Source organism: Thunnus maccoyii, chromosome 12 (assembly GCF_910596095.1).
Source record: "Thunnus maccoyii chromosome 12, fThuMac1.1, whole genome shotgun sequence".
Lineage (NCBI taxonomy): Eukaryota > Metazoa > Chordata > Actinopteri > Scombriformes > Scombridae > Thunnus > Thunnus maccoyii.
Genome location: NC_056544.1, coordinates 17,657,438 through 17,684,497, shown reverse-complemented (window position 1 = coordinate 17,684,497; position 27,060 = coordinate 17,657,438). Strand labels below are relative to the sequence as shown.

The following is a 27,060-nucleotide window of genomic DNA, read 5'->3' as shown; positions in this document are numbered from 1 at the left end:
TGTCGGACTCCATAGTTTTCTCTGGGCCCCTGCCTAATCTGACCAGTGATGATATGTATAGTTACATGTCATCATTCAACTGCTTGCTGTCAAGATGGTGTCCAGCAAATGACGTGGGCTTTATTAAATCAAATTTGAAGCTCTTGATTCTTTTCTTACACTTCATTGTAACTTTCATTCTCGTATTTTATCTGTGTTATTCTATTTTATCTTATTTTGGCTTTCTATTCTCTTGTGTTGTATTTAAAAGTCCTTTTATAATGTGTTGCTTTTGCACTTTGTGTTAATACATTAAATGTTTAATGTTTTATATAAGGCACTTTGAATTGCTTTGTTGAAATATGCTATACAAATAAACTTGCCTTGTCTCAACTGAAAAGAAGTCAACATAACAGTCCTCTCTAGTGGAGCTCTTGATAACTTTGATCCAAGACTACAGGTTGTTACAAACTATTTAAGACATTGTGGTGCAAGATTGTAAATAACCATAAACAATAAACCATCATTAGCTATAAACGAAACATTTCAAAAGTCAGAGGATGATGTTTTTTAATATATTCCAGTAGTTGCCCACCCAAAGCCCCATAGAAACTGTGTCTGCCCCCGACTTCTTCAATCAATTAAATCTAAAGTAAACAGAAGTGAAGATATACATGAAAAATTAACACCACCACTGCAATAGTACAACAAAGTAGGAGAATTAAATGTGGACTCAAACATTAGAGCTGTCATCTAAAGGTGTATTAATAAACAATTTCATATCAGATTATCATATTTATTCATTTTGTCTTAATGAAACCTGGCTGTTATGAAGAATATGTTAGTAGTGCTGTGACAATATGGAAAAGCAACGCATCATATGGGATGGTGTTCATCCCTCCAGAAGACTTCCAGAGACTTGTAGAATCATTGCCAAGGCTGAGAAACACCATTCTTCAAAAAGATATTCCCTCATTTGGTGTTTTGATGATGGTGGTGGAGAGTGCTGGTGGTGGTGGAGTTATTGTGCTTGGCCCTAAACACCTTGGAAACACATTATCTAATGATATGGCTACTCTAGATGGCATTGACCTGGCCTCCAGCACCACCGTAAGGAATCTGGGAGTTATCTTTGATGAGACTCTGCCTATTCTACCAACAGTGTTCACCTTAACAAAGGAAGTTACTCTGATTTTTAATTAAACATTCAAATTTTTATTTTTGACAGCATCAGAGTAAAGACAATCAAGAATAACAACAATCATAACAATAACAATAACAATAACAATAACAATAACAGCAGCAATAGCCAGGGAAGGACACTAACAGGACTGCGAAGGACCGTGAAGGCTTGGCCTGCAACCCACGGTTTCCTGCGAGATGAGAAAGAACAAAAGACTCCAGGGAAGAAGCCAAGTTAGTTACATGCATTAATGGTACATGAATGAATACAGATGGAGAGGAGGAGGAGGAGGAGACTGGAGCTCAATGCATCATGGGAAGGCAGTCTAGGCCTATAGCAGCATAACTAAGGGCTGATCCAAGGCGAGCCTGGCCGGCCCTAACTATAAGCTTTATCAAAAAGGAAAGTTTCATGCCTACTCTTAAAAGTATTTTCTTCACTGAATACTTCCTATACAATTTAGAGTGTTCAACTCACCTTGAAGATCTGTGAAGGTTTTTATAGAAAATCATGCTATAAAAACCTTCACAGATCCTCCCTTCTTACCTTAATTGTCCTCTTCGACACCAGTCCAGCAGCAGCAAAAATTCTTCTTCATCCAAGAGAAGAAGCGCCGGAAGCAGTTCTTCTTCTTCTTCTTCTTCATTTTCTTGTCCTCCTCCTCTGTGGTCCTGGAGTCATCTGAAAGTCAAAGGACATTAAATACCTCAACCATCCGTTGAATGAACAATGATTCAAACACAAAGGGAGGTGACTGTTTCTCACCAGATGTGGTGGAGTCCTCAGATGTCCAAGACATATCACTGTCACTGACTTCCAGCGAAGACTCTGACATCCATGACTGCGAACTAAACACACACAAACACACATACATAGTTAGTGTGTTATTCCTGTTATTGTCATAACGTGCAAAACATGCATTTATTAAGTATCATGACCAGAGGAAATCATCTCACCTGGTGTCACTCTCCTCACTTTCCAGTGCCACGGTGTTCTCGGCTGTGGCAGGACGAACCATAATTATGACCGTCCGTGAAATTTTTGGAGAGCGACTGTGGTGGTCTGGGTGGATGTTGGTGGCTTCATCCGTCAGAGCAGGGGCAGGAGGGTCACAAACAGGGTGCTCACTGGCTGAAGCTAGCACCTCACTTCTCGACGTGTTATTCACGTGAGTCACCAAAGTAAACACACAAACACACAGTTAGGATATTATCTCTGTTTGTGTCATGAAAGAAATGTCTCTCCTCTACCTGAGGGATGAGTTGATGACCAGAGGAAATCATCTTACCTGATTGCGCTCTCCTGACTTAACAGCCGCTGTGTGGAAGTTGGACTGAGGGCTCCACATGTCCTGGTGAATGAATACACATGAAGTTAATCACAGAGTCAGTAGTAAGTTGCCTCATTCATCCTGTATTTTCATCATAAAGGTCACAAATGAAGTTGGTGAGCTGCTGGTCTCACAAGTATTTGTTAGTAGCGTAAATTCCCATTTCAAAGTTTGTCTTTGAATATCCTCAGTGTTCCTCAACACAAATTCTCCTGGGTCATTTACCCCTAACTATAGCTTTATATTAAATCAATCAGTTTGAATTATTCTTGCTTTGTTTCTGAGAAGCCCCGTTCTCCAGTCAGCTTGGTATGGCGAATGGCTTTACACAACACAATACCCATGAGCCTCAGCTGCCATTTCTACAGTAGAGAAGCCAGTCAGTGTGAAAGTCCAACTGCAGAGCTCAGTCCACACAGAAAGTACTACTGGGAAAATCTAACCATCCTTAGTCTGATATAAAGATGTTTGTAACTAACATTAGCATTTTAATATTAGTGAAGTGAGAAAAACAGAGAACTGTCCAACTTAACGCTAAACTTATTGATGTTAAAGTAAGACAGTTAGTGAGCTGTTAAATATTAGCTTTTTGCATACAGTGATAAATTACTCTGTTTTCCATGCAGAAAATAAACAGGCTTCTTAGTTTCGAAACCCTGGAGGTTTTTACAGTGTAAACTTCAGATAACTGTGAGCTGCTAACACAACAGAGTTTTAGGCTCAGTGTTTGGATTCTTCCTGAAAACCTGCTTTGGAGTTGTAAAAGCAGTTTTTTTCAAAGATTTTTTTTTTTTATCAAAGAGAGTACTATGAGTTTGTGTAAAGCCAAAAGGAGGGTTAGGGTTAAGGGGTTGAATCTGATAAAAGCAGGAAGTGTGGCCTCTGTACCACACACTCCTCTAAAGAAGACAAGGATGAGTTAACACCTACCTCTCATCTACCGTGGTCTTCTCCGCTGGCACTTCGGACTCGGTCTGGGTCTGGGTCTGGGTCTGGGTCTGGGTCTGGCTGGGTTGAGCAGCTGCTGCCTCTGGAGCTTCATTGCTATCAAAAGACAAACATTCACTGTTACACTGATGGCCAGGACACAGAACTTACCCCCACAATAAGCAAGTATGCACATCAATTAATGATCAAATTATAAACTATGACTGACACTTACTGTTGTCTGATAACATAAACTCAAATCACTACCAATATCTCAGCACACACACACACAGATATCAGGTCACGGTCACTTTGACATACATTATTACAACATTACATAAACCTACATTAATTTCATGGAGACTTACCCTAACACTAACCATAACCACCAACCCAAAAATTAGCTTTTTACCAATTGGGGACACAGCTTTTGTCCCCAATTTGACAAGCCATCCCCAATTAACTGTTCTTAAGTCTGAAATTTGTCCCTAAGAAGTAGCCTATGATAGGCCACACACACACAGACACACACGCACATATTTACCGAGAGTTGTTGCAGCCTTGTGCAATGAAAGGATGAGTGAGGACTTCACTGGGGGTAATCCTCTCAGCCTCATTTATTTTGAGCATTGCCTTCAGAAGCTCAGTACATTTCTCCCAATCCACAGCTTCATCACAGCTATCCTCCCGATGAATCTAGTTTAGGAAACAATGGTCAAATCCACCATCAGTGAACTCGTCCTCATGATTCATCAAAAGACATCAACTGACAGTAACAATGACAGCTACCACCTACTTAACACTTACCTGTTTCAAGTAATCCAGAGAGGGATGTTTGAACTTCCTGTGGTCAATGCGAGGCTGATGAAATTTTCCCCAGTACTCTTCAGGTGTCTAAAAGAAGGTTCAATATATGTCAATAAATCTAACTGATTAACTGTTAAATGTTGACTGAAATACGTCAACTTAATTAGAGAAGAGATTGGTAAAGATGAATTGTTGTGGTACCATCAGCCTCCAGCCGTCGGTGTCAGTCTTGTTGAAAAAACAGTGTGTTTTCCTTCCCTTCCTCAGTAGATTGTCCGCTGGCTGACCCAGGAGTTCAGTCATGAATCGCATCTGGAGATAAAACACAGCATCACAATAAGATATGCAACAGGCATGCCACTTATGTCTTCTTGTCTAAATACTGTTGCTAAAATTCTAGCAACACTAGCTAATGTACAGTCTAATGTATAACCTTGATCACAGTACTTTCTACTGAGGTACTGATGTTAAACAAAGACCATTTTAATCTTAATTTTCCCTCACAGTTTTGAATCACCAACTGAGCGTTAGCTAAACTCCACTGCTGAAGAGCGGTGGCTCTAACACGACTTAGCTTAGTAACTTACTGCTTCATATTCATCTTTTGCAGGGAACAGTATATAGCCGAGGATCATGGCAGCCAGCACACCTCCCAGTGACCACATATCAATGGCCTCCGAAAATGGAAGGCCCAAAATGATTTCCGGAGCCCTGAATGTGGAAGAAAAGCATTACAGAGAATGAGGAACATTGTCATATTTTAAGTATTAAAAATACAGTCTAGCACAGTGACAAACTAAAATAACACGTATAGACAGAAAGCACACAGCTACTAATAGTAAAACTGAAAGACTACAAACTCACTCCAGTATAATAATGATCAGTATCTCTATAGACCTCACCTGAAGTAAACTGTCTGCAATCTCATGCCCGTCCAGGTTTGAGTTGCGGGCATGGCCAAGCCGAAGTCTATCAGCTTGACTCTGAGGGGATTAGTCCAGCGATTCACCACCATTATATTGTCTGGTTTGACATCGGTATGGATCACTCTGATTCTTTTGAGTGCGTCGAATGCTGTGGCCAACTGCAAAGTACAAGGTCAGTAATATAAGAAAAGAGCATGTAGCACAGTTTCAATGTACAGTTTCAATGTAAAACTGACACAGTGTTCAGTGCTCTACTTGCTATCTAATGGTACCATATTCATACCTGTTGGATGATGACTCTGATTTTACTCAGACATAATGGGTGATGATAGTAAATGTATTTGTCTAAGCTGATGTCCAACGACTCGAAGACCAGCGCCTTTCCATTCCTCACCTCAAACCAATCATAAAACTTGACAATATTGTATTTGTCCAAGTTGTGGTGCATCAATTTCTTCAGCATACAAAACTGGAGACAAGTTTGAAAGGATTAGTTGTTTACAGATAGTTCATATGTTAACTTGTATGAAAGTCAGGGGAAACAGTTGGACTAAGAGGACAGTTTAGAAAGGCAGAGCATCATACCAAGTAAATACTTGTCAATAGATGTGCCTGTTACTGTATTATTTAGCACTAATTGAAGGGACTTGCCTTTTTGCACCTGTAATTACCAAATATAATTTACTTAATACTGGATACTCAGTGTACCCCTTACTGTACAAACTCTTTTACGGCTGTGAACATCGAAAATCAATAAAGTGTCCTACCTCCTTGATGTCAGTAGCGTTGTAGTCGTGGTCGTGTCTTGGGATCTTTACAGCCACAATGTCTTTAGTGTCTTTCTTCAGACATTTCAGCACCACTCCAAAGCCACCTTGTCCCAAAACCTTCATGAATTCATATTTTCCAGGGAGTTCGAAGGGGTTCTTATTACGGGTCATGGATGAGATTGTCGTCAATAGTCTTTCTGCCATTTTTTTCTCTCAGAAAGCTGAAAAGAAATTGGAGAAGTTACTTTCATTCACTGTAAATGACCACAACAGTGTTTTAATTCTAGTGGTGGAAAGTAACTAAGTACATTTACTAAAGTGCTGTACTTAAGTACAATTTTGAGGTACTTGTACTCTACTGGTATATTTCCATTTTATGCTTCTTTATACTAACAGAAATGTTGCTACATCCAAGAGACAGAAAGAGCGTCTTACCTGTATCACAGTGGTCGATTTACAGTCCTCTTCTTACGATGGCTTACTTGTTAATTTGAGTGTTGGTGTCTGTTCAACCACTCAAACTAAAATGAGTAGAACTCACAGAATTCTAATTTATGCGCAACATCATCACCAGATTCCTTTGATGGAATGATGACTGATGATTGATGATGTAACAAAACTCAGTTAACATGAGTTCTAAAGGCCTCACAACGACATCACCTTCAATTCAAATATAAATAAAGTTTTGAACCAGGTACTGTCAGATACATTCTGCAATAAAAGTTTTTAGTATTATATATGAAAAATTCATAGATTAGGTGTGTTGCTGTGGGGTGTCAATGCAATATATGGAAACACTAGTATGGTTCAACAATATATATCCAGTAATGTGTGCTCAAGTCTTATATTCATAGTTTATTTGGACAAACAGAGTATTGATGCATTAAACTGTAATTTTAGATTCAGACATCCACCGGCAGTCCCGAGGGGATTCATCTTTTCATTGGTTTGGTTTTATTTTGTCATAAAACAACATGACACACTTTTTCACATATTCACAGGGAAAACTGAGAAATGACAGCACATAGATTCTAAACATAAACATGGACATGCAGAAACACAAACAAACAAAGTAAAAAACTGTAAACAGCACATAAAAACATGTGTTCTGCATAAAGTTGACGCATGACAGGATAAAAACACTAAACATTAAAGTAACTAATGTCCATAGTAATCCTAGCTGCTGTGCCCCTGCTACATTACTGACTGACAGTTGTGACATGCAGATACAGTAGATACTCATTACAAGTTGCATGTTTTTTATGTAAATACTAGATACATTCATCCATCTCTACTCCTTTAATTTTATTAAATAAAAAGTTTTTACATCCATTTTGAAAAAGGAAATAGAATCTGAAGATCTCACATCATCTGGAAAACTGTTCCAAATTTTAGTCTCCACACACTTAAATGCTTTAGATCCAAAAACTGCTATATCACTGTATTCTGAATTTGCATGCCTAGTATTATAATTGTGCTGGTCTCTGGTACACTCAAACACCTGGAAATACTCTGGTGCTAACGTGGAGGAGATACTGAACACATTATTAGTGGGAGGAATACAGAATCAGCAGGTGGAGTCAGGCCAAGCTTCAGTAATGACCGATCACATAGACTCCTCTCATTCCCTTTAAACACAGCAACAGCTGAAAAGAGTTCACCTCTGTGAAGCACCTGACATACCAAAATATACATTCTGTACACCTCAAATATAAATATACATAAATCAAAATATGTTGACAATGGTAGAATGAAGATAAAGCTGATGTGTTGTGTGTGCTGCCGCTTATTTTGTGCAAACAATTAACATATAGGATAATTAATACATTTAAACTCCGCAGTTCTACTCCTCTTCATATATGAAAGTCATTCATGCTTTTAAGTATATACAATATCCTTAAATAAACAGATGAAAATCAGGTTTGGAAATTTGATGGTTAGCTGTTTGAAAAGCACTCAAGTTCTTTCACTGTTTAGTTGAAATAATTAATTTGTTAATGATGAATGAAGGTATCCACGCTGTGTTGATGTGTGTAAAGTAAGCACCCCTACAAAAAAGCACATGTGAAATTCAGTCTTTCACATGTGAACCGAAACATTTCACATGTGATGCTTTGATTTCACATGTGAACTTAAATTTCACATTTGGAGTTTCACATTTCACCATAACACAGATGTACTGATAGCCACTTTTTGTGGTTTTAATTTACCTATCAGGTCCATGCCGAGTAGTTCAAATGGATATGTTATCTGAAAAAAGCAGTACAAAATAAAAATATATATTTCATTCTGGATACAATGTTTGTGAGCATGGTGACATTTAAAGAAAATAGTTCAGCTTCAGTCAGTCAGAGCTTTCTTCCTTTCCACATGCTCTGCTGAGAAATATGTAAATATTACGTAAAAATTTAAATCAGTAAGGTAAATATGTTTTGTGAAAAAACAACAGACATTGCTTATGAGAATGTGTCAACAGTTACCTTTATGGGGGTATACTCCACCTCCTGTTTGATAACATGACCAGCTGACTGGCACACTGCACATTCTGACACCTGTTTAAAACACATATACATGAAAAAGTGAACTATCTCCTGGCATTTCTCTGTCACTTAACATTGGATTCAACCATGTAGAACACATTTTAAAATTTCTGTAATTTAATGAAAATATACATATACCTACTTGCAAGTAAGGTATACATATTTATATGTAGTCTGCTGAAACTCAATAAAAAGCAAAGTGCTTATTTTTTTCTTCAATTGCAGTGTTTACTTACCCATTTATCTATGTCAGCAGACATCCCAGGCCAGAAAAACCTTTTCGAAATGGCATCTCTGGTTTTTTTTTTGTCCAGTGTGAGCACCTGTGGAGCTGTCGTGAAAATCCCTAAAAATGGTGTTGGCCTCCTCTGTGCCTCTAACGACTTTGGTTTTGATGACCTTACCAGGACCTTTCAAATAGTACTGTGCTCCATCTAGGAAATAAATTGAAACATATGTTTACATCAAATATATTATACAGCAAATATATTAAACATTACAGAGTCGGCATATATACGAGTAAATAAACGTAAGCGCGTGGTGTCTATATTTAAAACAGAAATCCTCAACTCACCTTCTAGGACAAACTTTGAAGCCTTTTGTCGAATTTCATTTTTTTCTGCCTTTATAATGTTTGGTGGATACTGGCCTTTAGTTTTGTAATCCAGAATAGTCTGGTACAATACTGAATCCATACTGCTGTGAATGTACTTGTCGCTGTTGATTTCTGGGGCCTTAAAGGGGCCCCCACAAACTTGTTAATATATAGGCTACTTATGTAGCCTACATCTCCATTTATTTCATATGCAGAGATGCTGATGCAATTCAGTGTAAAACAAAAAATTCAAAAACAATGCATTAACTAATGTTGATAATATTTTCATGAAAGTGATGTATTTCTCCCAGCATCAAATACTGTTGAGAGTATAGTCGTAGGACTGGTGCTGATAAGTGGAGTAAGTTTCATGGATGTGATACTTTCCTCGTGGGAGATAGCAGGGGGTGCATTTCCTTGCCCTATATATATATATATATATGTATGTGTGTATATTTCAAAATAGACCTCTTAAATTCTAATAAACACAAACTGACTGATGAGTTCATTGATACAATGTATAGTATGAGTTTATATTCAATGATCAGTAAGGCTATTAATTAATGACATTAGTGACCATTTGCCAGTTTTTGTTATCTATGACTGTGATTATGGGAAGGATCAGGATGCAAGAAAATTAAAATACAGGTATGACTATGGTGGAATCCATAGGCACATTTAAACATGAATCAGTAACACAAAACTGGAAAAGAAAAGCCTGTATAATGAAGAAGATACTGACAAAGCCTAAGAAACATTTCTAAAAATATATTTAGATCATTATATGACAAAAAACTATCCAATAAAACAATACACCAGAAAGCAAAATTATACAGATAGGCCTTGGATCACAAAGGGGATACAAAATGCCCGTAAAAAATACCCTATATAGAGAAATCATAAAATATAGAACTACAGAGACAGAAAATAAATATAACAAGTACACAATATATAAACATAAATATATTCTATTCTATTCACTTTCAAATTATCTGGACTTTAAACAGAATGTGACGAGAATGAGAACTGAGAATGATATTGATTTGTGTCATTGTGTGCAGGTTGTCTTTCGTAGTAAATTGTGTCTCAAAAAACATGAGCATTTTGTCCCTTTTGACATTTACTCAATTTAAAAATGAATAAAAGGTCTTGTGGGTATTATCTGTACGTTTGGTTGTTGTTTAAGGCGACTATCTTTTATCTTTTCACGGCAGGGGTGCTTGATACGGCACAACACTTGCTGAACATCTGGATCTTAAGCTATCGCTGTCGGGTTGCAGCACGTCACCGTAGTCCCGCTGAGGGTCCAGACCGGACAGAACGGAGCTCTCCAGCTGCTCCCCGGTGGCGTCCTGAGGCTGCTGCAGCCCCCAGTCCAAATCCATTCTCCTGTTGGCTTAAAGTCACTGGAAAGGCAAATACATGAGTTGCTCTTAAGTATGTAATTTGGGATCTCGTGCATATTCAACACCTAAAAAGTATGAGAACATAGCCTTTGACATAGCCTGTAATGTAATTCTTTAGAAAGTCTCTCCCCCTTCTTTTGTTATTGGGTTGCAATTAGGCAGAGCTAAGCAAGGGTAACTGCAATAAATACCTGCCCAATCATATTTAGGAGAAAGATAATTGATGTGGCTTTCTGGCCAAGCTGACTCCACAACACTTACTATCGTCTCCCCCATGAGAAAACAATGCACGGTGCTTTTCTTTTAGCTACACTGATAAATTCAAATTAGCCTGACATGGTTTGAAAATTACTGTGTTAAGCTAACCAGCAGACTGGGGTACACCACCCAAATCTGTATTAATCACAGAGTGGATAAGTAGCTCCAAAATGTAGCATAGCATAGCTAATGCTAACTGTTTCATGTAAGTGAATGAAAGATGCTAAAGCACTTAGCTTCTTAGTCTGGATGGTATAGTTCAATAAAACACAGATATGTGTGGTCTACCCTAGTGTGCTAGTTGGCCGATTAATCAGGATAACTAGCAGACTACTAGGATAGTTGATAATAAGCTCAAAAGTTTTGCATAGAAAAGCAAATGCTAACTGTTTCATGTAAGTGAATGGAAGATGCTAAAGCAATCAGCGCCAGTTAAATAAAAACACAGATTCGGGTGGTGTAACCTAGTTTGTCAGTTAGTGAAGTGTTCAAGCTTTCAACCAAGTAGGGTCCATTTGATAGATTTGGTAGTTAATAGCAAAACGTTTAAGCTATGCTAAAAGTTTAATTTATATGAATGGAGAATGCTAATACCGTTAGCGCTATACTCCGGGAGATACAGTTAAATAAAGGGTCCTTTTGATAGATTTGGTAGTTTATTCCATGTCAACATTGAATGGAAAATGAAATGGTACTTGAGCTGAAAGTGAGCTCTTCCCCACAATCCTGAGAAATGGTTTGAGCAGCCAAATGAGTTGTTTTGGAGCTAGGTTTTCTAATAGTTATGAATGTTTTTTTTCATTCAGATTTTTGTGGATGCTTAATGAGACACTCAACTTTGATATCATTTGATATCATTTTTACTATTTAAAGCCACATTTCCAGAGGCTTTAACAGTCCTCAACAGCCCTTCAGGGCTGCTACAACAAGCCAACTGTTGCGTTAGCTAACGGAAGCAGCTATCTAGGCCTACTGCTCGATAAAAGAAGTGAAACGTAACCTCTAAATCTGAAAAAAGGAAATTTGGACTATTGCTTTACCGTTGTAGAGATTTGAAGATGAAATTTGGAAACTGTCATTGGACCAACATGATATCAATATTGTATTTTGTTGTTGACTGGTGAGGGACACGGATGTACAAAGAGAACTGGATACAGTGTTGGAGGCGGGGCCCCGTTCATTCCTAGGAAAGTTGCTCAGTGGCACATGAAGCCAAAAAGTTTGCCTTCTGGGTATAAAATTACCCAGATCTTCCGGGATCATTGGGCTCATAGAGCAAGTGCACTAGTGACTTTCACTGGCCGAGCCGGCTACTTTCGGTTTAGCCCTCCGGCTAACTTGAATGGGGATAAAACAATTCAATCGTGTGGCACTTTTAGACTTTCAAAATGTGATCAGATCGAATGGATCAAATTCTGATTCTGTGAGACAAGTCATTTCGCGGGGGTTGTGATGCTCACAAAATGTATCCGCTGATTTACGGACGTCTCTTTCACAATGTTAGTCTATGGGAAAAAGTCTTTTTGGGCCCAATAGTGTCACGTGACGTTGTAATTACATGGTTTAGCTACTATGTCAAATTGGCTTCACAGCCCAGCGCTGTTCCTGGGGGCTTGGTTAGGGAGGGCATAATCCCTTGGAGCGTCATTTTACATATTTTGGCCAATCATAGATTAGCATGGAAAAATGAAGTACATTAAATTGAAATAAGAGATCCCACCCTAAGGAGGACAGCAGGAGCCCGCCCTCTGCCCCCCCACTTACACACATTGCCCTTTCTCCTCTGTCACTGGTGAAGCATTTTGATCAGAATTTCAATGATGGATTTTTTTCCAAAGAAGACAGAAAAATAATTTTATAAATGATACTGAGATTTGGTAATGGTTTATTTCATCTCTTTCATCTCATCTATTTTATCTCCTTGTTGCCTCTCAAAAATAGAGGAGCAGCCTCCTCTGCGTTAATGTTTGACTGAAATGATCCAGAAAACATCCAGTCACTGATGTTTTAGTTTAGTCTCAGAGGAGCAGGTTTATTAGATCATAATCATTCTTTTTTTTATAATCAATGAATCATCTTTAATAAGTTCCTTAGTAGAAACATTATGGTTTCAGTTTCTCCATAGTCGAATGTATTCTTGGGGCTAGAGCGGGTGACACAGAATCAAATTTAAAACCGACCGAATGGATCAAATTCTGATTCTGTGAGACAAGTCATTTCGCGGGGGTTGTGATGCTCAAAGAAAGCATAAACATAAATATGGTACAATCTTTATTCATGTTGGCGGAAATGATTCCCGATTACGCCAATCGTAGGTCACTAAAATTAATGTTGAGTCGGGGGGTACATATGCAAAGACAATGTCGGACTCCATAGTTTTCTCTGGGCCCCTGCCTAATCTGACCAGTGATGACATGTATAGTTACATGTCATCATTCAACCGCTTGCTGTCAAGATGGTGTCCAGCAAATGACGTGGGCTTTATTAAATCAAATTTGAAGCTCTTGATTCTTTTCTTACACTTCATTGTAACTTTCATTCTTGTATTTTATCTGTGTTATTCTATTTTATCTTATTTTGGCTTTCTGTTCTCTTGTATTGTATTTAAAAGTCCTTTTATAATGTGTTGCTTTTGCACTTTGTGTGTGTTAATACATTAAATGTTTAATGTTTTATATAAGGCACTTTGAATTGCCTTGTTGAAATATGCTGTACAAATAAACTTGCCTTGTCTCAACTGAAAAGAAGTCAACATAACAGTCCTCTCTAGTGGAGCTCTTGATAACTTTGATCCAAGACTACAGGTTGTTACAAACTATTTAAGACATTGTGGTGCAAGATTGTAAATAACCATAAACAATAAACCATCATTAGCTATGAACGAAACATTTCAAAAGTCAGAGGATGATGTTATTTAATATATTCCAGTAGTTGCCCACCCAAAGCCCCATAGAAACTGTGTCTGCCCCCGACTTCTTCAATCAATTAAATCTAAAGTAAACAGAAGTGAAGATATACATGAAAAATTAACACCACCACTGCAATAGTACAACAAAGTAGGAGAATTAAATGTGGACTCAAACATTAGATCTGTCATCTAAAGGTGTATTAATAAACAATTTCATATCAGATTATCATATTTATTCATTTTGTCTTAATGAAACCTGGTTGTTATGAAGAATATGTTAGTAGTGCTGTGACAATATGGATTTTTTTCTGAGTGCGATGAAAAAGCAATGTATCATATGGGATGGTGTTCATCCCTCCAGAAGAGTTCCAGAGACTTGTAGAATCATTGCCAAGACTGAGAAACACCATTCTTCAAAAAGATATTCCCTCATTTGGTGTTTTGATGGTGGTGGTGGAGAGCGCTGGTGGTGGTGGAGTTATTGTGCTTGGCCCTAAACACCTTGGAAACACATTATCTAATGATATGGCCACTCTAGATGGCATTGCCCTGGCCTCCAGCACCACCGTAAGGAATCTGGGAGTTATCTTTGATGAGACTCTGCCTATTCTACCAACAGTGTTCACCTTAACAAAGGAAGTTACTCTGATTTTTAATTAAACATTCAAATTATTATTTTTGACAGCATCAGAGTAAAGACAATCAAGAATAACAACAATCATAACAATAACAATAACAATAACAATAACAGCAGCAATAGCTAGGGAAGGACACTAACAGGACTGCGAAGGACCACGAAGGCTCGGCCTGCAACCCACGGTTTCCTGCGAGATGAGAAAGCACAAAAAACTCCAGGGAAGAAGCCAAGTTAGTTACATGCATTAATGGTACATGAATGAATACAGATGGAGAGGAGGAGGAGGAGGAGACTGGAGCTCAATGCATCATGGGAAGGCAGTCTAGGCCTATAGCAGCATAACTAAGGGCTGATCCAAGGCGAGCCTGGGCGGCCCTAACTATAAGCTTTATCAAAAAGGAAAGTTTTATGCCTACTCTTAAAAGTATTTTCTTCACTGAATACTTCCTATACAATTTAGAGTGTCCAACTCACCTTGAAGATCTGGGAAGGTTTTTTATAGAAAATCATGCTATAAAAACCTTCACAGATCCTCCCTTCTTACCTTAATCGTCCTCTTCGACACCGGTCCAGCAGCAGCAAAAGTTCTTCTTCATCCAAGAGAAGAAGCGCCGGAAGCAGTTCTTCTTCTTCTTCTTCGTCATCTTCTTGTCCTCCTCCTCTGTGGTCCCGGAGTCATCTGAAAGTCAAAGGACATTAAATACCTCAACCATCCTTTGAATGAACAATGATTCAAACACAAGGGGAGGTGACTGTTTCTTACCAGATGTGGTGGAGTCCTCAGATGTCCAAGACATGTCACTGTCACTGACTTCCAGCGAAGACTCTGACATCCCAGACTGCGAACTAAACACACACAAACACACATACATAGTTAGTGTGTTATTCCTGTTATTGTCATAACGTGCAAAACATGCATTTATTAAGTATCATGACCAGAGGAAATCATCTCACCTGGTGTCACTCTCCTCACTTTCCAGTGCCACGGTGTTCTCGGCTGTGGCAGGACGAACCATAATTATGACCGTCCGTGAAATTTTTGGAGAGCGACTGTGGTGGTCTGGGTGGATGTTAGTGGCTTCATCCGTCAGAGCAGGGGCAGGAGGGTCACAAACAGGGTGCTCACTGGCTGAAGCTAGCACCTCACTTCTCGACGTGTTATTCACGTGAGTCACCAAAGTAAACACACAAACACACAGTTAGGATATTATCTCTGTTTGTGTCATGAAAGAAATGTCTCTCCTCTACCTGAGGGATGAGCTGATGACCAGAGGAAATCATCTTACCTGATTGCGCTCTCCTGACTTAACGGCAGCTGTGTGGAAGTTGGACTGAGGGCTCCACGTGTCCTGGTGAATGAATACACATGAAGTTAATCACAGAGTCAGTAGTAAGTTGCCTCATTCATCCTGTATTTTCATCATAAAGGTCACAAATGAAGTTGGTGAGCTGCTGGTTCCACAAGTATTTGTTAGTAGCGTAAAATTCCCATTTCAAAGTTTGTCTTTGAATAATATCCTCAGTGTTCCTCGACACAAATTCTCCTGGGTCATTTACCCCTAACTATAGCTTTATATTAAATCAATCAGTGTGAATTATTCTTGCTTTGTTTCTGAGAAGCCTTGTTTTCCAGTCAGTTTGGTATGGCGAATGGCTTTACACACTACAATACCCATGAGCCTCAGCTGCCATTTCTACGGTAGAGAAGCCAGTCAGTGTGAAAGTCCAACTGCAGAGCTCAGTCCACACAGAAAGTACTACTGGGAAAATCTAACCATCCTTAGTCTGATATAAAGATGTTTGTAACTAACATTAGCATTTTAATATTAGTGAAGTGAGAAAGACAGAGAACTGTCCAACTTAACGCTAAACTTACTGTTGCCAAAGTTAGTCAGTTAGTGAGCTGTTAAATATTAGCTTTTTGCATATGGTGATAAATTACTCTGTTTTCCATGCAGAAAATAAACAGGATTCTTAGTTTTGAAACCCTGGAGGTTTTTACAGTGTAAACTTCAGATAACTGTGAGCTGCTAACACAACAGAGTTTTAGGCTCAGTGTTTGGATTCTCCCTAAAAACCTGCTTTGGAGTTGTAAATGCAGTTTTTTTCAAAGATTTTTTTTTTTTATCAAAGAGAGCACTATGAGTTTGTGTTGAGCCAAAAGGAGGATTGAATCTGATAAAAGCAGGAAGTGTGGCCTCTGTACCACACACTCCTCTAAAGAAGACAAGGATGAGTTAACACCTACCTCTCATCTACCGTGGTCTTCTCTGCTGGCACTTCGGACTCGGACTCGGTCTGGGTCTGGGTCTGGGTCTGGCTGGGTTGAGCAGCTGCTGCCTCTGGAGCTTCATTGCTATCAAAAGACAAACGTTCACTGTTACATTGATGGCCAGGACACAGAACTTACCCCCACAATAAGAAAGTATGGACATCAATTAATGATCAAATCATAAACTATCACTGACACTTACTGTTGTCTGATAACATGTACTCAAATCACTACCAATATCTCAGCACACACACACACAGATATCAGGTCACGGTCACTTTTACATACATTATTACAACATTACATAAACCTACATTAATTTCATGGAGACTTACCCTAACACTAACCATAACCACTGACCCAAAAATGAGCTTTTTCCCCAATTGGGGACACAGCTTTTGTCCCCAGTTGGACAAGCCATCCCCAATTAACTGGTCTTAAGTCTGAAATTTGTCCCCAAGAAGTAGCCTATGATAGGCCACACACACACAGACACACACGCACATATTTACCGAGAGTTGTTGCAGCCTTGTGCAATGAAAGGATGAGTGAGGACTTCACTGGGGGTAATCCTCTCAGCCTCATTTATTTTGAGCATTGCCTTCAGAAGCTCAGTACATTTCTCCCAATCCACAGCTTCATCACAGCTATCCTCTTGACGAATCTAGTTTAAGAAACAATGGTCAAATCCACCATCAGTAAACTCGTCCTCATGATTCATCAAAAGACATCAACTGACAGTAACAATGACAGCTACCACCTACTTAACACTTACCTGTTTCAAGTAATCCAGAGAGGGATGTTTGAACTTCCTGTGGTCAATGCGAGGCTGATGAAATTTCCCCCAGTACTCTTCAGGTGTCTAAAAGAAGGTTCAATATATGGCAATAAATCTAACTGATTAACTGTTAAATGTTGGAAGACTGAAATACGTCAACTTAATTAGAGAAGAGATTGGTAAAGATGAATTGTTGTGGTACCATCAGCCTCCAGCCGTCGGTGTCAGTCTTGTTGAAAAAACAGTGTGTTTTCCTTCCCTTCCTCAGTAGATCGTCCGCTGGCTGACCCAGGAGTTCAGTCATGAATTGCATCTGGAGATAAAACACAGCATCACAATAAGATATGCAACAGGCATGCCACTTATGTCTTCTTGTCTAAATACTGTTGCTAAAATTCTAGCAACACTAGCTAATGTACAGTCTAATGTATGACCTTGATCACAGTACTTTCTACTGAGGTACTGATGTTAAACAAAGACCATTTTAATCTTAATTTTCCCTCACAGTTTTGAATCACCAACTGAGCGTTAGCTAAACTCCACTGCTGAAGAGCGGTGGCTCTAACACGACTTAGCTTAGTAACTTACTGCTTCATATTCATCTTTTGCAGGGAACAGTATACAGCCGAGGATCATGGCAGCCAGCACACTTCCCAGTGACCACATATCAATGGCCTCCGAACATGGAAGGCCCAAAATGATTTCCGGAGCCCTGAATGTGGAAGAAAAGCATTACAGAGAATGAGGAACATTGTCATATTTTAAGTATTGAAAATACAGTCTAGCACAGTGACAAACTAAAATAACACGTATAGACAGAAAGCACGCAGCTACTTATAGTAAAATTGCAAGACTACAATCTCACTCCAGTATAATAATGATCAGTATCTCTATAGACCTCACCTGTAGTAAACTGTCTGCAATCTCATGCCCGTCCAGGTTTGAGTTGCGGGCGTGGCCAAACCGAAGTCTATCAACTTGACTCTGAGGGGATTAGTCCAGCGATTCACCACCATTATATTGTCTAGTTTGACATCAGTATGGATCACTCTGATTCTCTTGAGTGCGTCGAATGCTGTGGCCAACTGCAAAGTACAAGGTCAGTAATATAAGATAAGAGCATGTAGCACAGTTTCAAACTGACACAGTGTTCAGTGCTTTACTTGCTATCTAATGGTACCATATTCATACCTGTTGGATGATGACTCTGATTTTACTCAGACATAATGGGTGATGATAGCGAATGTATTTGCCTAAGCTGATGTCCAACGACTCGAAGACCAGGGCCTTTCCATTCCTCACCTCAAACCAATCATAAAACTTGACAATATTGTATTTGTCCAAGTTGTGGTGCATCAAGTTCTTCAGCATACAAAACTGGAGACAAGTTTGAAAGGATTAGTTGTTTACAGATAGTTCATATGTTAACTTGTATGAAAGTCAGGGGAAACAGTTGGACTAAGAGGACAGTTTAGAAAGGCAGAGCATCATACCAAGTAAATACTTGTCAATGGATGTGCCTGTTACTGTATTATTTAGCACTAACTGAAGGGAATTGCCTTTTTGCACCTGTAATTACCAAATATAACTTACTTAATACTGAATACTCAGTGTACCCCTTACTGTACAAACTCTTTTACGGCTGTGAACATCGAAAATCAATAAAGTGTCCTACCTCCTTTATGTCAGTAGCGTTGTGGTCGTGGTCGTGTCTTGGGATCTTTACAGCCACAATGTCTTTTGTGTCTTTCTTCAGACATTTCAGCACCACTCCAAAGCCGCCTTGTCCCAAAACCTTCATGAATTCATATGTTTCGGGGAGTTCGAAGGGGTTCTTATTACAGGTCATGGATGACATTGTCGTCAATAGTCTCTCAGAAAGCTGAAAAGAAATTGGAGAAGTTACTTTCATTCACTCTAAATGACCACAACAGTGTTTTAATTCTAGTGGTGGAAAGTAACTAAGTACATTTACTCAAGTACTGTACTTAAGTACAATTGTGAGGTACTTGTACTTTACTGGAATATTTCAGTACTAACAGAAATATTGCTACATCCAAGAGACAGAAAGAGCGTCTTACCTGTATCACAGTGGTCGATTTACAGTCCTCTTCTTACAATGGCTTACTTGTTAATTTGAGTGTTGGTGTCCGTTCAACCACTCAAACTAAAATGAGTAGAACTCACAGAATTCTAATTTATGCGCAACATCATCTCCAGATTCCTTTGATGGAATGATGATTGATGATTGATGATGTAACAAAACTCAGTTAACATGAGTTCTAAAGGCCTCACAACAACATCACCTTCAATTCAAATATAAATAAAGTTTTGAACCAGGTACTGTCAGATACATTCTGCAATAAAACTTTTTACTGTTATACAATTATGAAAAACACTAAATGTTAAAGTAACTAATGTCCATAGTAATCCTAGCTGCTGTGCCCCTGCTACATTATTGACTGACAGTTGTGACATGTAGATACAGTAGATACTCATTACAAGTTGCATGTTTTTTATGTAAATACTAGATACATTCATCCATCTCTACTCCTTTAATTTTATTCAATGAAAAGTTTTTACATCCATTTAAAAAAAGGAAATAGAATCTGAAGATCTCACATCATCTGGAAAACTGTTCCAAATTTTAGTCTCCACACACTTAAATGCTTTAGATTCAAAAACTGCTATATCACTGCATTCTGAATTTGCATGCCTAGTATTATAATTGTGCTGGTCTCTGGTACACTCAAACACCTGGAAATAGTCTGGTGCTAACGTGGAGGAGATACTGAACACATTATTAGTGGGAGGAATACAGAATCAGCAGGTGGAGTCAGGCCAAGCTTCAGTAATGACCGATCACATAGACTCCTCTCATTCCCTTTAAACACAGCAACAGCTGAAAAGAGTTCACCTCTGTGAAGCACCTGACATACCAAAATATACATTCTGTACACCTCAAATATAAATATACATAAATCAAAATATGTTGACAATGGTAGAATGAAGATAAAGCTGATGTGTTGTGTGTGCTGCCGCTTATTTTGTGCAAACAATTAACATATAGGATAATTAATACATTTAAACTCCGCAGTTCTACTCCTCCTCTGCATATTTGAAAGTCATTCATGCTTTTAAGCATATACAATATCCTGAAATAAACAGATGCAAAATCAGGTTTGGAAATTTGATGGTTAGCTGTTTGAAAAGTGCTCAAGTTCTTTCACTGTTTAGTCGAAATAATTAATTTGTTAATGATGAATGAAGGTATTCACGCTGTGTTGATGTGTGTAAAGTAAGCACCCCTACGAAAAAGCACATGTGAAATTCAGTCTTTCACATGTGAACCGAAACATTTCACATGTGATGCTTTGATTTCACATTTGGAAATCACATGTGTATCTTAAAATTCACATGTGAAGCTAAAAACATGTTGTCTTTTTTCACATGTGATTTTTAAGATACATAATACATGTGAAATGGATAGTGTCACATGTGAAGTGAAACATTTCACAAATGAACCTAAGTTTCACATTTGAAAATCACATGTGTATCTTATAATCACATGTTTTTGGTTTTATATGCGTAATGCAAACTTTACATATGAAAGGGATAAGGTCACGTGTGAAGTGAAACATTTCACATGTTGTGACCTCACATGTGTACCTAAGTTTCACATTTGGAAATTACATGTGAATCATCTTAAATTCGCATGTGAAAAAAAAGTTTTTAGTTTTATATGTGAATGCAAACTTAGCATGTGAAAGGGATAAAGTCACGTGTGAAGTGAAACATTTCTTGTGAAATTAAACATTCAGGTGATAAAAGACATTTTGAATGCAAACTTTTATATGTGAAAATCAGCAGCCAATCGGCCGAAAACCACATGTGCCCTTGAATACTTCACATGTGAAACGTCAGAAAACCACATGTGCCCTTGAATACTTCACATGTCAAACATCCGGAAACCACATGTGCCCTGAACGTATCACATTTTGTATCCCCTTTGTGATCCAAGGCCTGTCTATACAATTTTGCTTTCTGATGTATTGTTTTATTGGACAGTTTTTGTCATATAATGATCTAAACATATTTTTAGAAATGTTTCTTAGGCTTTGTCAGTATCTTCTTCATTATACAGGCTTTTCTTTTCCAGTTTTGTGTTACTGATTCATGTTTAAATGTGCTTATGGATTCCACCATAGTCATACCTGTATTTTAATTTTCTGGCATCCTGATCCTTCCCATAATCACAGTCATAGATAACAAAGACTGGCAAATGGTCACTGATGTCATTAATTAATAGCCTGCTTACTGTGTTGTCTTCCATAATATTTGTAAATATATTGTCTATTACAGTGTGATGTTATTTTGCTTGGTCCACTGATCATTGAATATAAACTCATACTATACATTGTATCAATGAACTCATCAGTCAGTTTGTGTTTATTAGGATTTAAGAGGTCTATTTTGAAATACACACACACACACACACACACATATATATATATATATATATATAGGGCAAGGAAATGCACCCCCTGCTATCTCCCACGAGGAAAGTATCACATCCATGAAACTTACTCCACTTATCAGCACCAGTCCTACGACTATACTCTCAAAAGTATTTGATGCTGGGAGAAACACATCACTTTCATGAAAATATTATCAACATTAGTTAATGCATTGTTTTTGAATTTTTTGTTTTACACTGAATTGCATCAGCATCTCTGCATATGGAATAAATGGAGATGTAGGCTACATAAGTAGCCTATATATTAACTGTATTTGTCCCAACTTTTAGTGTAACAGTTTTATTTTAGTTTACATAATTACATAGTAATATGATCAAGACTGTATTATAATGTTGAAATATTAGGTCAAGCCATTTTATTATAAATTGTATACATATAAACAGCATGTGATGCTAAATGCACTTACTGTAGCTTTATTATCCAATCATCCAATTATTATCCAAATGACGTTACTCCACTGCACCACCAGTTTGTGGGGGCCCCTTTAAGGCCCCAGAAATCAACAGCGACAAGTACATTCACAGCAGTATGGATTCAGTATTGTATCAGACTATTCTGGATTACAAAACTAAAGGCCAATATCCACCAAACATTATAAAGGCAGAAAAAAATGAAATTCGACAAAAGGCTTCAAAGTTTGTCCTAGAAGGTGAGTTGAGGATTTCTGTTTTAAATATAGACACCACACGCTTACGTTTATTTACTCGCATATATGCCGACTCTGTAATGTTTAATATATTTGCTGTATAATATATTTGATGTAAACATAGGTTTCAATTTATTTCCTAGATGAAGCACAGTACTATTTGAAAGGTCCTGGTAAGGTCATCAAAACCAAAGTCGTTAGAGGCACGGAGGAGGCCAACACCATTTTTAGGGATTTCCACGACAGCTCCACAGGTGCTCACACTGGACAAAAAAAAACCAGAGATGCCATTTCGAAAAGGTTTTTCTGGCCTGGGATGTTTGCTGACAGATAAATGGGTAAGTAAACACTGCAATTGAAGAAAAAAATAAGCACTTTGCTTTTTATTGAGTTTCAGCAGACTACATATAAATATGTATACCTTACTTGCATGTAGGTATATGTATATTTTCATTAAATTACAGAAATTTTAAAGTGTTTTCTACATTGTTGAATCCAATATGAAGTGACAGAGAAATGCCAGGAGATAGTTCACTTTTTCATGTATATGTGTTTTAAACAGGTGTCAGAATGTGCAGTGTGCCAGTCAGCTGGTCATGTTATCAAACAGGAGGTGGAGTATACCCCCATAAAGGTAACTGTTGACACATTCTCATAATCAATGTCTGTTGTTTTTTCACAAAACATATTTACCTTCTGATATAAATTTTTACATAATCTTACATATTTCTCAGCAGAGCATGTGGAAAGGAAGAAATCTCTGGCTGACTGAAGCTGAACTATTTTCTTTAAATGTCACCATGCTCACAAACATTGTATCCAGAATGAAATGTATATTTTTATTTTGTACTGCTTTTTTCAGATAACATATCCATTTGAACTACTCGGCATGGACCTGATAGGTAAATTAAAAACCACAAAAAGTGGCTATCAGTACATCTGCGTTATGGTGGATTACCTGAAGCCTATCCTCTCCATACCAAAACGGCAGCTGAGGTGACGTAATGCATCATTAAATTCTCCGAAAAGGATACTGACTGATCAAAGAGGAGTTTGTCAATGCGCTAATTTTGAAAATACTTTAAAAAAATGTTGCTGAAATATTTTTGTTGTGTTTTGATCTACATACAATATGTTTTTTATATTAACAGATAATGTATGTGCAAAGTTGGAAATCAAAAGGAGTCTTTGTTCACTTCATCATCCTCAAACCAATGGACGATGAGAGGATGAACGGCACCATACAAAGGTGAGGCAAATGGTTGATTTTACATAAATTAATTATATAGTTTGTGTACATTATCATCATGTGTACCACAGGGTCTTGAACTTACAGCAGCAATGTCAGTTGGACCATAAATATATCTTTTTGGGAGATGACTATTGTCAGTTAAAATTCTGTTATTTTTTTTTAGAGATCTCAGCAAGCTGGTGGCAAAAAAAGCTGAAAACTGGGATGAGTACTTGGACGCAGTCACGTTTGGGTTGCGGACCAATGAACAGATTACTACTAAGTTCCCCCCATTCTTTTTGATGTTTGGGCGAGAGGCTTGGTACCCAACAGAGGTGCCAGAACACTTCATGGTTGGTAAACACATGTCTCAATATATTTTAAGGTCTATGGATGCAGTGTTGAAAACATAGACTGAAAGAATGTAAAAACATTTGTTCACAGGTAGACAACAGTGTTGAGGATGTTGTGGCAGAAGAAGCTGTGTCAGAGGACATAAAGCGCCTTGATGAAATTAAGGATATTGTTCATGACAATGTCACCAAGCAGTAGGAGAAGACAATGAAGCAAATGAAGTAGGGTGCTGCTAAACCTGGCTTCAAAATAGGGGACAAGGTGTGGAGACAAAATGTAAGAAGCCAACAAAGAAAAGGTGGCAAACTGGAGGCAAACTTCCTTGGCCCTTTCACTGTGACAGCATTACAGGGGAAAAGTGCTGATCTACTTGCGGAAGATGGTACTGTTTTTAACAAAGTTAATGTAGATCACTTGAAAATTGCAAAGGAGGAGCTGCCTGCATCCCTCATAAAATCAAAAAATCAGTGGCTACAGCACCCCCAGCCTCACCAGCAGTACCAGCCTCACCAGCAGTGCTAGCCGCCACAGTACCAGCCTTCACAGCAGCCCCAGCCTCATGAGCAGCGCCAGACGCCACAGTACCAGCCTCCACAGCAGCACCAGCATCAGCAGCAGTGCCAGCTGCCACAATACCAGCCTCCACAGCAGCACCAGACACCACAGCACCAGCCTCCACAGCAGCACCAGCATCAGCATCAGTGCCAGCTGCCACAATACCAGCCTCCACAGCAGCACCAGCATCAGCAGCAGCGCCAGCCGCCACAGTACCAGCCTCCACAGCAGCACCAGCATCAGCAGCAGTGCCAGCTGCCACAATACCAGCCTCCACAGCAGCACCGGCAGCACCAGCCTCCACAACAGCACCAGCCTCACCAGCAGTGCCAGCCGCCACAGTACCAGCCTCCACAGCAGCACCAGCATCAGCATCAGCACCAGCCTCCACAGTACCAGCCTCCACAACAGCACCAGCTTTTCACGGCAGGGGTGCTTGATACGGCACAACACCTGCTGAACATCTGGATCTTAAGCAATCAGAGAAACGAACTGAGCAAATGTTAGCAGCAGCTCAGCTAGCAGCCCCTACCAGACGTCCTGTGCCCGCTGAAAAGTATCAGAGAAACACTGATTTTCAATGTGAAACTTCTTTATTCAGTGTGTTCTGCTGGTTAACCAGTCTGATATCATTAGCAACAATGACAAACAAGCTTACTCTCCTAGTTGTTTCATTTAAACTATGTTGTTAACTTTCTACTGTTGTTGAGAGGAGCTCACCTTAGAGCAGTGGTACGTCTGGTTGCAGCATGTCACTGTAGTCCCGCTGAGGGTCCAGCCCGGACAGAGCGGAGCTCTCCAGCTGCTCCTCGGTGGCGTCCTGAGGCTGCTGCAGCCCCCAGTCCAAATCCATTCTCCTGTTAGCTTAAAGTCACTGGAAAGACAAATACATGATTTGCTCTTAAGTATGTAATTTGGGATCTCGTGCATATTCAACACCTAAAAAGTATGAGAACATAGCCTTTGACATAGCCTGTAATGTAATTCTTTAGAAAGTCTCTCCCCCTTCCTTTGTTATTGGGTTGCAATTAGGCAGGGCTAAGCAAGGGTAACTCTGCAATAAATACCTGCCCAATCATATTTAGGAGAAAGATAATTGATGTGGCTATCTGGCCAAGCTGACTCCACAACACTTACTATCGTCTCCTCCATGAGAAAACAATGCACGGCGCTTTTTTTTTAGCTACACTGATAAATTCAAATGAGCCTGACATGGTTTGAAAATTACTGTGTTAAGCTAACCAGCAGACTGGGGTACACCACCCAAATCTGGATAAGTAGCTCCAAAATGTAGCATAGCAAAGCTAATGCTAACGGTTTCATGTAAGTGAATGAAAGATGCTAAAGCACTTAGCTTCTTAGTCTGGATGGTATAGTTCAATAAAACACAAATATGTGTGGTCTGTGTGGAAGCGCAGTTAAATAAAAACACAGATTTGGGTGGTCTAACCTAATTTGTTAGTTAGTGAATTGTCCAAGCTTTCAACCAAGTAGGGTCCATTTGATATATTTTGTAGTTAATAGCAAAACGTTTAAGCTATGCTAACCGTTTAATTTATATGAATGGAGAATGCTAATACTGTTGGCGCTATACTCTGGGAGATACAGTTAAATAAAAACACAGATTTGGGTGTTCTAACCTAGTTTTCTAATTAGTTGATTTGTCAAGCTTTCTAACCCAAGAAGAGTCCATTTCATAGATTTAGTAGTTTATACCATGTCAACATTGAATGGAAAATGAAATGGTACTTGAGCTGAGAGTGAGCTCTTCCCCACAATCCTGAGAAATGGTTTGAGCAGCCAAATGAGTTGTTTTGGAGCTAGGTTTTCTAATAGTTATGAATGTTTTTTTTCATTCAGATTTTTGTGGATGCTTAATGAGACACTCAACTTTGATATCATTTGATATCATTTTTACTATTTAAAGCCACATTTCCAGAGGCTTTAACAACAGTCCTCAACAGCCCTTCAGGGCTGCTACAACAAGCCAACTGTTGCGTTAGCTAACGGAAGCAGCTATCTAGGCCTACTGCTCGATAACGAAGTGAAACGTAACCTCTAAATCTGAAAAAAGGAAATTTGGACTATTGCTTTACCGTTGTAGAGATTTGAAGATGAAATTTGGAAACTGTCATTGGACCAACATGATATCAATATTGTATTTTGTTGTTGACTGGTGAGGGACACGGATGTACAAAGAGAACTGGATACAGTGTCGGAGGCGGGGCCCCGTTCATTCCTAGGAAAGTTGCTCAGTGGCACATGAAGCCAAAAAGTTTGCCTTCTGGGTATAAAATTACCCAGATCTTCCGGGATCATTGTGCTCATAGAGCAAGCGCACTAGTGACTTTCGCTAGCCGAGCCGGCTACTTTCGGTTTAGCCCTCCGGCTAACTTGAATGGGGATAAAACAATTCAATC

General features: G+C 38.8%; 3 protein-coding genes across 12 annotated transcripts; 1 reads left to right on the top strand and 2 right to left on the bottom strand.

The window, feature by feature from the left end:
• Window positions 1–1,248: 1,248 nt before the first annotated feature.
• Window positions 1,249–10,279, bottom strand: LOC121908025 (homeodomain-interacting protein kinase 1-like). Of its 9 annotated transcripts, none has more exons than XM_042427685.1 (15): window positions 8,403–10,279; window positions 8,133–8,172; window positions 6,358–7,970; window positions 5,920–6,143; window positions 5,436–5,621; window positions 5,129–5,310; window positions 4,814–4,937; window positions 4,428–4,538; window positions 4,227–4,313; window positions 3,964–4,115; window positions 3,423–3,536; window positions 2,451–2,513; window positions 2,119–2,313; window positions 1,928–2,010; window positions 1,249–1,843 (listed from the first exon to the last, which is right to left on the bottom strand). In XM_042427685.1, the coding sequence occupies exons 4-15, from the start codon at window positions 6,124–6,126 to the stop codon at window positions 1,710–1,712; spliced, it is 1,638 nt and encodes a 545-aa protein (XP_042283619.1). In that variant the 5' UTR covers window positions 6,127–6,143; window positions 6,358–7,970; window positions 8,133–8,172; window positions 8,403–10,279; the 3' UTR covers window positions 1,249–1,709. The 9 variants fall into 9 exon arrangements, with proteins under 9 accessions (XP_042283619.1, XP_042283614.1, XP_042283617.1 ...); XM_042427680.1 differs by having other exon boundaries at window positions 6,358–8,300; window positions 8,403–8,474; window positions 8,699–10,279; XM_042427683.1 differs by having other exon boundaries at window positions 8,133–10,279.
• A 4,204-nt stretch (window positions 10,280–14,483) lies between these two features.
• Window positions 14,484–26,966, bottom strand: LOC121908022 (homeodomain-interacting protein kinase 1-like). Its single transcript, XM_042427671.1, has 14 exons — window positions 25,778–26,966; window positions 25,361–25,514; window positions 18,992–19,198; window positions 18,508–18,693; window positions 18,220–18,401; window positions 17,905–18,028; window positions 17,519–17,629; window positions 17,314–17,400; window positions 17,051–17,202; window positions 16,515–16,622; window positions 15,553–15,615; window positions 15,221–15,412; window positions 15,030–15,112; window positions 14,484–14,945 (listed from the first exon to the last, which is right to left on the bottom strand). The coding sequence occupies exons 1-14, from the start codon at window positions 25,852–25,854 to the stop codon at window positions 14,812–14,814; spliced, it is 1,860 nt and encodes a 619-aa protein (XP_042283605.1). The 5' UTR covers window positions 25,855–26,966; the 3' UTR covers window positions 14,484–14,811.
• Window positions 18,343–25,354, top strand: LOC121908027 (uncharacterized serine-rich protein C215.13-like). Of its 2 annotated transcripts, none has more exons than XM_042427687.1 (2): window positions 18,343–18,415; window positions 22,644–25,354. In XM_042427687.1, exon 2 carries the CDS (start codon window positions 24,645–24,647, stop codon window positions 25,098–25,100), a length of 456 nt encoding a protein of 151 aa, XP_042283621.1. In that variant the 5' UTR covers window positions 18,343–18,415; window positions 22,644–24,644; the 3' UTR covers window positions 25,101–25,354. The 2 variants fall into 2 exon arrangements, 1 of the variants encoding a protein (XP_042283621.1); XR_006099161.1 differs by lacking the exon at window positions 18,343–18,415 and adding an exon at window positions 19,107–22,503.
• Window positions 26,967–27,060: the final 94 nt, after the last annotated feature.